General features: G+C 36.7%; 2 protein-coding genes and 1 non-coding gene across 5 annotated transcripts; 2 read left to right on the top strand and 1 right to left on the bottom strand.

Annotated features, from left to right (window-relative positions):
- The first annotated feature begins 315 nt into the window (after window positions 1-315).
- Window positions 316-3,907, top strand: LOC132189209 (G2/mitotic-specific cyclin-2-like). 3 transcript variants are annotated; one of them, XM_059603827.1, is made up of 12 exons: window positions 316-560; window positions 798-856; window positions 964-1,099; window positions 1,331-1,387; window positions 1,478-1,523; window positions 1,600-1,749; window positions 1,820-1,945; window positions 2,422-2,511; window positions 2,612-2,833; window positions 2,923-3,021; window positions 3,113-3,291; window positions 3,380-3,907. In XM_059603827.1, the coding sequence occupies exons 2-12, from the start codon at window positions 802-804 to the stop codon at window positions 3,519-3,521; spliced, it is 1,302 nt and encodes a 433-aa protein (XP_059459810.1). In that variant the 5' UTR covers window positions 316-560; window positions 798-801; the 3' UTR covers window positions 3,522-3,907. The 3 variants fall into 3 exon arrangements, with proteins under 3 accessions (XP_059459810.1, XP_059459811.1, XP_059459809.1); XM_059603828.1 differs by having other exon boundaries at window positions 317-589; window positions 1,823-1,945; XM_059603826.1 differs by having other exon boundaries at window positions 317-589.
- Window positions 3,908-4,236: 329 nt separating this feature from the next.
- On the bottom strand, window positions 4,237-4,309 carry TRNAE-CUC (transfer RNA glutamic acid (anticodon CUC)). The gene has a single exon. It is a non-coding gene; the product is annotated as a tRNA-Glu (tRNA).
- A 1,231-nt stretch (window positions 4,310-5,540) lies between these two features.
- Window positions 5,541-12,721, top strand: LOC132189142 (BTB/POZ domain-containing protein At2g30600). Its single transcript, XM_059603690.1, has 13 exons — window positions 5,541-5,662; window positions 6,181-7,091; window positions 7,223-7,552; window positions 8,494-8,724; window positions 9,090-9,251; window positions 9,831-10,043; window positions 10,136-10,183; window positions 10,398-10,453; window positions 10,816-10,948; window positions 11,105-11,179; window positions 11,262-11,342; window positions 12,098-12,166; window positions 12,366-12,721. The coding sequence occupies exons 2-13, from the start codon at window positions 6,294-6,296 to the stop codon at window positions 12,582-12,584; spliced, it is 2,415 nt and encodes an 804-aa protein (XP_059459673.1). The 5' UTR covers window positions 5,541-5,662; window positions 6,181-6,293; the 3' UTR covers window positions 12,585-12,721.
- Window positions 12,722-13,342: the final 621 nt, after the last annotated feature.

Below are 13,342 nucleotides of genomic sequence, written 5' to 3'. Positions count from 1 at the left end.
TATAAGCCATTGAGTGTTTGACTTTCACGCTACGTGGCAAAATCTGTGATGGAGACGAATTAAGTAAGACTAATAAAACCACAGAGGATAGCTTTAAATACACCCTACCTTTTGAAGGCATGTAAATGTGTTAAAGTGTGCTGTGAAAATTTGAAAAGCACATGCGAATGTAGCCGTTAGGGCGGACACGGAAGAACGCGACTTTTCAATCTGGGAGATCGGACGGCTACTGTTCACTAGCCGTTGGATTTAAAAATTTGGAGAGCGGACACATATATTCCCTCATTGGGTCCTAATCTTGCTCATACAGTTCGTCCAATTTCCTCTCTCTTTTTTTTTTTTTTTGTTTGGGGATAAACCCCAAAAACCTGAAGAACGAGAAAGGCTCAGAGAAGGGAGTGGGAGAGTGAGAGAGAGAGAGAGAGAGAGAGATCGCTTGGAGTTTTGATGGAGTTTTTCTGAAGAGTCTCTCTTTTTTCTTTGGCGTTTCAAGAAAGATCGTGTCAGGGGCTCAAAGGAGTATTTTAGTTTGGAATTTTTTGTTTGTTTGATTGGAATCGGTAAAGGGAATCCGTGGATTTTTCTTAATGTATGTTGGTGGGATTTGGAATTTAACGATCTGGGTGTTACTTGTGAATTTCAGTTCTTGATTGGGTTCTTTTCTATTTTCTTTCTGGTTCGATTTTCGATCGAGGGCTTTCGGCGTTCTTTCTCAACTTTGCGATTGTGGGATTTGCATTTGGGTTTGTGTTTTTGCGATTGGATTCTGAATCTTTGTTTTCGTCTTTTTTTGTTAGAGAAATGGCTGGATCAGACGAAAACAATCCGGGCGGGATCAGACTCACAAATTTTCAAGGTACTAGGCCCGGATTTGGTTGTGAAATTTCTATGTTTAGGCTCTAAGCCCTAGTCTGAAAAATAGGATTTTTTTTGTTTTTTGGGCACTTTTTTACTGTGAATCAGAAGGTGGATTTCATGCTGGTGGTGGAAAAATGGGTTTGCGGGTTGGACACAACCGGAGAGCATTGAGCAACATTAACAAGAATATAGAAGGAGCTCTTCCTTACCCTTATGCGGTCAGCAAAAATGTTTTTTCTGAGTAAGTACTTAAAACCTAGTGTCCATTTGGTCAAAATGGGAAAAACCAGAGGAAAGTAGAAGAAAATGAAAGATCTAAACTTTTTTTTAAAAAATTTCTGTTGCCTTTTTTTCTTGCAAAATTATTAGCAACTTAATTCGAGTGGGTGAAATAGGCGCGTTACTTTTATACTGTAATCAAAAGATTGTAAAAGACAAAGAAACTTAATAGAACTTTCGGTTTGGTAAACAGAAAGCATCCAGATTGCAGTAAGAAACCACCGATTCCGGGACATCGACCAATTACTAGGTCAGTTATCTTCTCCAAAATGTTTCTTGTGCTTAAAAGTTTTTCTTTTTTCTTTGGCTTTTGATTTTTGCTTTTCTTTTTCATTTTTAGGAAGTTTGCTGCCCAGATGTCGAATGCGCAGCAACCTATATCAGAGGTACTATTACTGTGATCATTGAAGATAGTTGATTTGGGTACATGAGGTCGGTTTTAAGATTGGATTGATTTATTAGGAAACTGAGAAACCAGTCCAGTTGGTCCCAAATCCTAGTGAGTCTGAAGACTACTGTACCATCATAGATGTGGAAGACTACAAGGCGACTAGTGATCTGCCAATGTTTGTGCAACACACAGAAGCAATGCTGGAGGAGATTTATCGAATGGTATTTTCTGCTCCTCTCCTTTTACTTAAAATGTTTGGTTGGAATGGTATTAATGTGTTTTGATTTCCAGCAGGAGGTAGAAATGGAAGATATAGCCGAAGAGCCAGTTCTTGACATAGACAGCTGCGATAAAAAGAACCAGCTTGCAGTTGTTGAGTATATTAATGATTTATATACATACTACAAGGAAGCAGAGGTGATACTAAATCTCCACTCTACCTGCTTCATTTGAGTTTCGTTTAATCATGAAACTGCTTTGGTAGTCCTGTTTAAGTCCGAGTTCTTTTATTTTTTTTAGCATCAAATTAATTTGATATCTATTTAGACGATCATTTTGAAACCGTTGACTATCATATTGTAGGTGAGAATTTTTGGGCCTTGTAGGAACGTATAAGGCTTATTAATTAAGTGAATTTAGGGTTTAGGGTTTAGGGTTTAGGCTTATATATATATATATATATATATATATATATGGAAGACTGTCAAGGAAGGTGTTATTAAAAAAAAAAAAAAAAAAAACTTGTGAATTTTTTATAGACAAGGTGGGAGTTTGTGGTCCTAGATAGTAGAACGCTTACTGATGCAGTAATTGGGAGTTTGGTTGATGAATAGCTGGTTCATAATACAATTACAATGTATTAATTAATATTTTTGTTCAATGTTCCCTTGCAGAGTTCTAGTTGTGTCCCAGCAAACTACATGGCACAGCAATCTGATATTAACGAGAGGATGAGAGCTATACTCATTGATTGGCTGATTGAGGTACATTAAACTTCGTTTTAGTGGCTTAAATCTAGGATATGGTATATGGTCTCATCTAGTTTAACTGAAATCACTAACGAGTTAATGAATAAAATTACAGGTGCACTACAAGTTTGAACTGATGGATGAGACCTTATTTCTTACTGTAAACCTGATTGATAGATTCTTAGCTGCTCAACCAGTGGTGAGGAAGAAACTCCAGCTTGTCGGAGTAACAGCGATGCTTCTAGCCTGCAAATACGAAGAAGTTGCTGTTCCTGTTGTGGAGGATTTCATTGTGATTTCTGACAGGGCTTACAGCAGAAAAGAAGTGCTTGAGATGGTAGATTTAACTAGAAGCATTTTGTTTTACATACTCTTTAAACATAATTAAGATGAGAGCATATGATTCACTTATTATATGCCATGCAGGAGAAGCTTATGGTCAATTCCCTACAGTTCAACCTCTCGGTTCCCACGCCATATGTGTTTATGAGGAGGTTTCTCAAAGCTGCTGAAGCTGACAAGAAGGTATATAATATAAAATAAATCAGCTAAACTGTACAGTTGTATATTTAGCAATGATTTTGATTAGAGAGATTTTATTGTGACCTTGAATCAGCTCGAGCTGCTCTCGTTCTTCCTGATCGAAATGTGCCTGGTTGAATATGAGATGGTGAAGTTTTCACCTTCTCTGTTGGCTGCTGCCGCAATATTTACAGCTAAATGTACCCTCGGTGGCTTTAAGCAGTGGAGCAAAACCTGCGAGTGGTACACCAGCTACTCGGAGGAGCAACTATTGTAAGCGATTATTTTGTCTTCATATCATTATTACAAGTTTATGAATCAGTGCAATTAACTGGATGCATTTCTTTTTCTGTTTGTATAGGGAATGCGCAAGGATGATGGTTGATTTCCACCAGAAATCTGGCACAGGGAAGCTCACTGGTGTTCACCGGAAGTATAATACTTCTAAGTATGGTTATGCTGCAAAAACTGATCCTGCTAACTTTCTCTTGGGGACCAGATGATGAGCCAGGGCAAAGACACAGATGATGATGCATCAAACACAAGACTAACTAAACTAGGCACTTGGGGGTTGGTTGGGGTTCAATTGAGCAACAAAAGTTGCCCCTGGGTTCTAATATCGTATTCCAAAAATCAGTCTTTTATAAACATAAGAGGGATTTCCTCTTCTTCTTTTTTTTCTCTTTTTCCTTTTGTAGAGGAAAATAATTTCAGTTCTTTTTAAAACTTGTTTTGGATATTGTCCTCTAATGAATGATAAAGTCAATGTTCATTAGTTTGTTTTGTTAATCCATGTTCCACAGATAGATGGCTCAAAGCATTTATACTCTCTACTTGAACTCGGCCATTTATGCTCAAAGCATTTTATAATCTATTGAGGTGATTTCACGCAGCAGATGAGCTTTGCATTTATACTATCTACTTGAATTTGAACGGGCATGCATTATCTGTCTGTTTAAACTGTAGATGCTGGACCAAAGAGGAGATAATAAGCATTAAAACCAAGTGAGAACACAATATAAACTAGTGATAATGCCAATGGAAGATTATTTAGAGTAGTAAATTGAAGCGGATAGAAAATAAGAGAATGATATTTGAAATGGAGAGAAGAATCAAGTTAGTGTAAAATGAAGATATGATGAAATAATCATTACCACAAGTAAGAATTGCACCAAAAACGACAAGAAACAAAAACAAAAGCGAAAAAATATGTAAAAATTCCGTTGCCGGGACTTGAACCCGGGTCTCTCGGGTGAGAGCCGAGTATCCTAACCAACTAGACTACAACGGATTTTACTAACTAGACGGCATCTAATATCTTTATTATAGGATTTATTCGATATCTTTTGAAATAATTCTTATTTCAGATAATTTTACATAAAGATTGAGAACGGATTGATCGAATCACCAAAGAAGGATCGAAATACGAAAAAGAAATCTCCTAACATTCGCATCTTACTGCTTTTGTTTCATTTTTGTAGAATATAAGGAAATTCTTTGAAATATTTTGGAAAATGTCTCACCTACTTAAATAATAGTTCAAGCAAGTTGAGTCTCACGTGACAAAACAAATCTTATGTGAGATATTGTTGGGACACACAAAAAAACAAATTAGTATCGAAATTTTTTTAAAATATAGTTAGGTCCTAAAAACACTTCAATGCTAGCGATCCCTTCTAAATTAAATTATTAATTTGATCTTAAAGCTTAGACAATCTTAAACTTACAATTTTTGAAGCAAACTGCAAACTTGACATGAATTTAACATGAATTTTGGAGTTATGGTTTAAGAGTTTGACCTGTTTTATTAAATGAATTGAATTAAAGTTAAACATATATATTCTTATACACATGTCTCAATATAACCCAAACCTGATAAGCAATATTTAGAGTTAACAATTTTTTACACGACCTACAAATTATACACGAACACAACGCAAATTTAACAAGTTAAGATTGATGGGTTTAATCCATTTAATTAAATAAATCGAAGTATGATTGACGTATGTAATATTATATTCATGTGTCGATACAACTAACTTAAAATAGATTTGGCTTTAAGTGCTTAAAAAAAAAAAAAAAAAAACCTAAATCACATTTCATGTAGTTTTTAAATAGCTTATCTCTAATTTCATTAATATCTTTCTAGTAAAAAAACTTGAAATTAGATATGGGGTTGTTGAAAAAATAAATTAAAAAAAGAAAAAGAAAAAGAAGTGCTTAAACCAAATTCAAACCCGATACAAACGACCACAAGTTATCGTCACTACACACCCCCTCATGGTTTTTTCTGTGCAAGGAAAGGAACACAAAGGTGGCTATTGAATAAGATAATAGCTAATGACAATATTACCCATCGACGTTGCCTTTCAACAAAAACAATACTCCAAAAATTTCCTCTCACACCGCAATTCATGCCCAGCTGCCACGTTTCACTTTCCATCTGTCAGACCCTTTCACAGCCAGAAATTTTACGCAACCCAATGGCGGACTTGCAAACCACCCACTATTTGTATCAATGGGAGCCCACCTACACCCAAAAACTACGAAATTGCTCTCCAAATTGTAGAAAATATCTGCGTTCGTGCGCGGGTCCTTGTTCTGCGATTCCCTGACAAAGATGGCCCCATGAATCTTTAACCAGGTAAGGAAAATACTCACCATGAAAAGACTTCCCATTTATCAATGGAATTTTGAGGTGGATTTTGATCCATTCCTGATTTTTTTTTCTTCTGTTCTAATCAATACCCATGACTTTCATTTGCCAAATTTTTGGTGTTTTTGGCCTTATATGAGGTTTCTCTAATATATTTTTGTCCTGGTCGTGTACTTGGATAAGAATGCGGTGTAGGATTGAGAGCGAGCTTCTGATTGATACTTGTCGTTTATAGTGGTTTTAGATCTTTTGGTGTCAAGTGGGGAGGCTTCTAGCAATTTCTGGGTTACCCTTAGATAGCATGCTTGAACAGTTGAACTGTAATAATTTATTTAACAACTCAAAAAACTTTTGCGTCAGTCTCTTACCACTAGAGATATGGTGGTTGAATTTTAGCACAAAAATTCACATTTTTGCGTATTCATGGTAAATTGAATTTGATGAGTGTCTTTTACATGAGATGTCTGTCTTGTTGCTTTAATAAAAACTTGTCCTTTTGTCTTCAGATAGACAAGGTGGTGTCTCTCTCATTATGTAAGGTTCCTATAGAAATTGTCGATTTTTCCAGTGTTAGTGTGTAGGGAGAGTGAAAAGAAATTGGGTTCTTGTACAAGGAAAGATGATGGAAATGAAAGAGAAGAAGTTCCTTACAGTGGCACCCTTTGAGTGTACTTGGCGAAAGGATTTGAAATTTCGGGAAGCCGGGAGGGGTTGTGTAGCTTTTGAGGCTTTTGCTCACAACGATGTCACCCTGGTTTTCCGGGAGAATGTCGGAAGCCAACACTACCATTACAAAAGGGATAATAGTCCTCACTATACAATTATATTGGGTAGTCATAGGAATAAGAGGTTGAAAATTGAGGTAGATGGGAAACCTGTGGTTGATGTGGCGGGTGTTGGGCTTTGTTCTTCCTCGGCGTTTCAAAGCTATTGGATCAGTATCTACGACGGGTTGATAAGTATTGGTAAGGGAAGATACCCTTTTCAGAATCTGGTCTTTCAGTGGCTAGATTCGAATCCGAATTGTAGCGTTCAGTATGTTGGGCTTAGTAGCTGGGATAAACATGTAGGCTATAGAAATGTGAATGTGTTGCCTTTAAGGCATAATCATATATCTTTGCGGCAGCATGTGGATTGTGGTGAATTAGAAGTTGAGGAGGATGCGGAAGAAGATTTGAAAAATGAGTTCACAGATTATGAGAAATGGGGTCTTGCAAATTTTCTTGAGAGTTGGGAATTATCTGACATGGTTTTCATTGTTGACACCGAGGAAAGACCGGTACCTGCTCACAAGGCTATCTTGGAAGCATCAGGTAATTTTCCTTTGAGTTCGTCCGAAGATGTTGTCCACCTTAAGGATGTAAATTATCCAGTTCTCCATGCGCTTCTTCAATATATCTACACAGGCCGCACCCAGGTACTTTATTTTCCTGAGTCTCATATGCCCTTTTTTATTTCCCTGACTTTCAAATACTCGTAGCTATGTCTGTTGTAACTTTGTTATGGAGCTTTAGATTCTAATGGTGCTCGTGTTTATGTTTGTCGTAGATTCCAGAGTCACAACTTGGTTTCTTGAGGGCTCTGGGCTTACATTTTGAAGTGGTGTCATTGGTTAAGCAGTGTGAAGAAACCATGGAACGGCTTAAAGTAAATAAAAGGTTGTTTGACTCGGGTAAGAATGTGGAATTATCATATCCGAGCACTAGGCCCCATTGTTGTGCAACCTTCCCTTCTGGACTTCCTGTCAATCTCCAAAAGCTCAAACAATTGCACTTAACTGGCAAATTCAGTGACACGAGCCTCTATATTGAGGGCCAAGGTCTTGTTGCCCAGCCTCATAAAATTATTCTCAGTTTGTGGAGTGTCCCATTTGCAAAGGTGAGAAAACTTCATTCTTGTGTGACTCCCTTGCCCCTTATATGGCATATAGGATATTTCGGGACGTAAGTTCTGACATTGCACAACTGCAATCTTCCCATGGTTAAGCAATTAGCTTCTGAACAGGGACACAAGTATTTTCTGTCGGGTGAACTGGAATTTCCATTCAATTATGCTAAATGGATTAGAAACTTGTTATACCTCTAATAGAAATTGGGTAAGAATCTGACTGAGCCCCATAATAGCTTTTCTTTAATGGTTGTAAAATTCAAATTTTTTTGGCTGATTCTGCATGTGTGGGGTCAAAGAAATCTACAGCAAACAACAAAAAACTTGGCTTCGTTGTTTTGTTCGGGGCCCTTGCTTTTAACACTACTATTATTGTTCACTGTCAGGTTAAGGCTTCCTTCATGATAAGCTCAAAGCCTCAAATGAACAAAGAGTCATTTTAACCATTTTCTTCTCATTGCCTGTCCAGAACGTCTACATCTTCACATGATTTAAATGGGAAAATGGCTGGATTTGGCAAGAAGACTCTTGTAACACAGAAAATAGACAAGTTAAACATTATCATTTATATATTAAAGGGGGTTAAATTGTGAATACCCTTTAAATTTTAACTTCTTGGGGTCTAACAATGCTGCGTACTCTGTTTGTATGTCCGTATCTGGCACACACAAGGTTGGCATAAACTACTAGAAAGGGAGTGGCATATAGGTTTATCAAAGGAATTAAGGTTTTTCTTTATGTATGTCTTTTGAAGTATTTTATTAGTTCTTTTTACTTATTAAAAAAAAAAAAAAAAAAAAGAAAAAGAAAAAAGAAGAAGAAGAAGAAGAAGATATTTTATTAGTTCTTTGCTCCTTGTGGATCCTGTTGGTTTTTATTCTTTTACCAATTCATGGGATTTGCTACTAAAGTAAAAAAATCGAACTTGGCAGATGTTCACAAATGGAATGAGTGAAACCATGTCGTCAGAGGTTTCTTTGAGGGATGTGTCACCAGAAGCATTCAAGGCTATGCTTGAGTTCATGTATAGCGGTGAACTTGATATGGAAGTCATTATGGATTCCAGTGCCTTGTTGCTCCAACTTTTGTTTTTGGCTGATCAATTTGGAGTTACTCTCCTTCTTCAGGAATGCTGCAAAACACTTTTAGAATGCCTCTCGGAGGTAGTTTGGCAACCCTTATCTTAGCAAATAATTTGATTTTCCAATTGTAGATAAGATCATTGTTTTTGTCTGTCATTATCACAGTATGTTGCTTGTCTGACTAGAACTAAAAGACGGGGAAGTGACTTGCGGTTTCGGACTTCTGAAAAAAAAAAAAGAAAAAAAAGAAGAGATCCATTGAGAATGAATTATAAAATATTAATACCTCTCATGTACATATTATATGCAGGGATGGAGTTCTCCTAGTGGAAGGTCATACAACGAGTTTTTCTATTATGCACAAGTTTAATGGACGAGGAAGCAGACAGTTTTGGCAAAGTAGTTGGACTGTTGCTTTTCAAGCTAACTGTTGAACTTTGTTGCAGGACTCAGTAGGTCCAATCCTCCAAGTGGTCTCATCAATCCCATCATGTAAACATATCGAAGAAACATGTGAGAGGAAATTTGCAATGCACTTTGATTATTGTACAACTGCAAGCCTCGCCTTCATCTTGCTAGATGAGACAACTTTTAGCAATATAATTCAGGTTGGTTCTTAAGTTGCTTACTGGTTGTGGATTGATGGTTAAGTTTAGGATTAAGATAGCCGTATAAGGGCACACATACTCTCTCCAGAAAAGAACAGGATAAGTGGTTAAATAACGTAGAACTGGAAGGGGCAAATGCTCCACAACTGGAGTATGGTTACCAGCTTGAAGAGTGGGAAGTGGGGTGAGAGGAGTGAGTGGTTTACTTCTCTGTCGCACTTCTCCAATATGTAAAGAAAACGATTGTTGATTTGGTAATTTAATATGTTGGACCAAAGACGGTTTGTCACATATGACACTATATTGGTAAGGAGTTGGAGAAGCACTCAGGAATTTGCTGAAGTACCTCGATTGCAATTTAGAAGTATGGGCCCATCTATATCTGGATTTTCAGATACTGTTATTTCTTGGAGATGAAACAGGAAAACCCCATGTCCTTGGCCAAAATTAAAAGTCCAAAGCATATAGGATTACTTCTAAGTTGTCTTACTCTGATAGTTTGGCCAGCCAAACACTTTATTGATACTTTTTTGAAAATCAATTGATAATATCATTTACAATATGTTTTGGGATTTGCAGCATCCAGATTTGACAGTAACATCTGAAGAAAAAGTTCTCAATGCAATTTTAATGTGGGGCCTGGGAGCAAAGGAATTGTATGGGTGGGAGGTGGTGGATGAGCTAATAATAAATTTGGCCCCTGAACACCTTTTTGGGGAAAGGCTTCTGTCAGTTCATGACTTGTTACGTTTCGTGCGATTTCCGTTACTTCCGCATGCTTTACTTAAGAAGGTATATAGGCCCTTGATATAGAGACTTATCAGCCAGTCTACTAAATATAGTGATGCCTTAGTTTGATTTCTCTTATATTTGTCATCTTGCAGTTGGAGAAGAGCCGCATTAGTAGGCATATTCATAATTTTGATAATCTTGTAAGTTATTAATTTCCTTTTTGCTAATAATACTATTTGTTTTCTGAGAGTTAGGTTCTTCTTTTTCTATAATTTAGAGGTTCTTTTGTATACTCCTTGTGTACTACGGTTACACCCCTCTGTTCTTTGAATGAATATACATTAATTATCAAAAACTAATTATACTATTTGTTGACATGGAATTTTGTTTCTAATTGATATGTTAATGTCCCAGGTGGAGGAGGCCATCAATTATGTAGAGTTTGGATTGGCAAGGCTAGAAAATCAGAAGTAAGTATGAAGTATCTTAGAGCTGTATTATGTTAATGGTTTCTGATCTCTTGCTGTAGGGGCCTTTCTTAATGGACTAAGTTGTCATTTTATCTAAGGTAGAGGGATAATGCTTAATGGAAAATAGTTTATTTGGTTTGCTAAGAACAATGAGTTTGGATAATATTTTTTTATGGAAACTTCTAAATAGGAGTTTTCTAGCATTTGTCTTGCTTATTATATAATGTTAAACTCCATGCATCAGATAGAACCATAACACATGATGCACAATAGTTTCTTTGGTCGCTGAGGAGAATGAGTTTGGTAGAGTTCTTTCTGTAGACATTTTTAAGGAGTTAGCTAAAGTGGTCTTGCTTTTGTAGTGCAAGATTTCAACATAGGCGATCTAGTTATAAGGAGCTCCAGTACATCTGTGATGGGGACAGCAATGGAGTTCTGTACTTTGCAGGCACATCATATGGGAAACATCAATGGGTAAATCCCGTTCTGTCTAAGGTAAAGTCCTTAATACTTCCTTTCTTTCTTTGTCAACTTTTTATTCTTCTTTTTTTTTTTCTTAGAAAAAAAAAAAAAAATCTAAATCAAGTTCTTCATAGGCCAACTGATTCTTTTTAATTCAGCTACTTATCCCTTATTAATTGAACTTTTCAGAGAATTATTATTACAGCCAGCAGTCCCCCTTCACGATACACTGATCCCAAGGTTTTGGCCTCCAGAACTTATCAGGTATGATGAAACCAACTTTGTAGAAGTTGTTGCACCATAAGCTTCTTTAACTGGAAACTGAAACGTATTATCCTACATAAAGGGAACATCATTTGCTGGGCCTCGGATGCAAGATGGACATAGGTGTGCATGGTGGGCAGTTGACACAGGCCAAGACCATCAGGTTTCATACATAACTCTTCTGATATAATTTTGTTATTAAGTAACAAAACCTAATGTTGTGTGCTTTGCTTCAAGTTTGGACATACAAGCACCATAGAAGAAGAATTATCATAATAAGCATATAAAAGCCGAGCATCAAATTTGATCAAGTCTTCTTATATGATTATATCATGGTCACCAAATAGCTGATAAAACCATGAACAAATTTCCTGAACATGGATGTCTGTAAGCTCAATTTAGCCTTCTGAAGTGACATTCAGTTTGGACTGATTCTTCACTTGAGAAATTAAGGTCCTGTCTGAGAGTCTCACGCCCTTAAAAATGAAAATGGTAGGTTGAATCTCAGACTTGGGAACAATTGGACCTTTGGAGAGTACAAATTAAAAATACCAAGAAACTGATATAATCAAAAGAAACAAGGAAGCTCTAGGGTTTATTTGATATGTGCATTTACACCAAAAGGCCTCCTGCAGAAAAGAGAAGAGTAAGTGAAAAGAGTGGATGAGGAAAGACACCAATAGGGTATGATCAAAATGGAGCCATAGTTGGGCCGATTCATACAGTCGAATGAGTTTTCCTCTGTATGTGTTTGTGAGCCCTAAACCATCTTAAATAATTGTAGGCATCAAGCTATATTTTTGGAAGCCAAATCGTGGGTCATATAATGCTTTTTTCCCCAGTACCTTCATTTCATTAGGTTACTCAATATTATTGTTATTCTCTAATTACATCCTGATGCAAGACGTGTTGGTGCAGCTTATGTGCAGCTACTACACCTTGAGACAGGACGGTTCAAGGGCTTACATGAGATCTTGGAATCTTCAGGTAAAGACCATCTTCAGGATTGGAGCAATGTTTTGTATTTTTTTGGATAATGCTTTACCTACAACTCTTTTACAACGTGGCTTCAATCACATACTGTCACATGCCAACAAGTTGTTGGTCTAGCATTACTCTTTCTTTGTTTTGGTCTCACCAAAAATGGGTTGGCGGGTGAAATATTGATTGGACTATCTCTCTTCAGGGCTCTTTGGATGGGAAGACTTGGACAAACTTGAGAATACATGAGAATGACCAAACAGTGTGTAAACCTGGTCAGTTTGCATCGTGGCCTATAGTTGGACCTAACGCTCTCCTGCCTTTCAGATTCTTCAGGGTTATTCTGACCAGCCCGACCACTGATGCTTCTAACCCCTGGAACTTCAGCATTTGCTTCTTAGAACTTTATGGTTACTTCCATTAGCTTGACTGCAAGTACTTCCCTCTCTGGCTTGTATCTTAATCGTCTGTGGCTTTCTTTCCTTATTTGTATTGCCCCCATCATGTACATTTGCTTGGTTATGTGAACATAGCAAGAATAAACTCGAGCCTTTCTTTTTACATCGTGCATGTGGCCAAACAAAAAGGCAAATATCTACCCCGATACATAACCAAATTTTCATCTGATCAAAGGGTAATTCCAAAGATATCAATCAAAGGGTATGATTAGTTTAACAGTTTCAAAACGTGTGGTTAAAAAAATTGATTTTAAAACGGAATTAATGAAAACATGATATTTAAAACATAATTAAACATTTCGTAAAAATGTAATTTAATTTTTAAAATTATAGGCTTTTAAAAATACACTATTGCCTGCAATTTGAGAATGTAAATTTTTCACATTTTCATACCGCTTTTCATCATGATATTTTCTACAATTTTATTGTAACTCGCAAATTTGCAGGACCCAACACACTCAAAATCATGTTTGTTTGAAAGTGGTCTCGTTGATTGACTGTGCCACAATTTGATTAGATGAAGTGGTGCCAACTGCCAAGAGTAGATCATTTACTAAAAAGAACTTGCTATAAATCACTGAGTGAGCTAGAAGTTGCTAAATATAAGTGTACCACAAAACCTTGGCAAGCCAAATAAGTAGACTAGCAAAAAGAATGCGGTCCGACGACTAAAGTTGTGCTAAAAGTTTACATCATTACATGAAAAATGTCCTTTGAGTTGGCT

The sequence above is a fragment of the Corylus avellana genome, chromosome ca8, assembly GCF_901000735.1.
Source record: "Corylus avellana chromosome ca8, CavTom2PMs-1.0".
Classification (NCBI taxonomy): Eukaryota; Viridiplantae; Streptophyta; class Magnoliopsida; order Fagales; family Betulaceae; genus Corylus; species Corylus avellana.
This window is presented reverse-complemented; position numbering and strand designations above follow the sequence as displayed.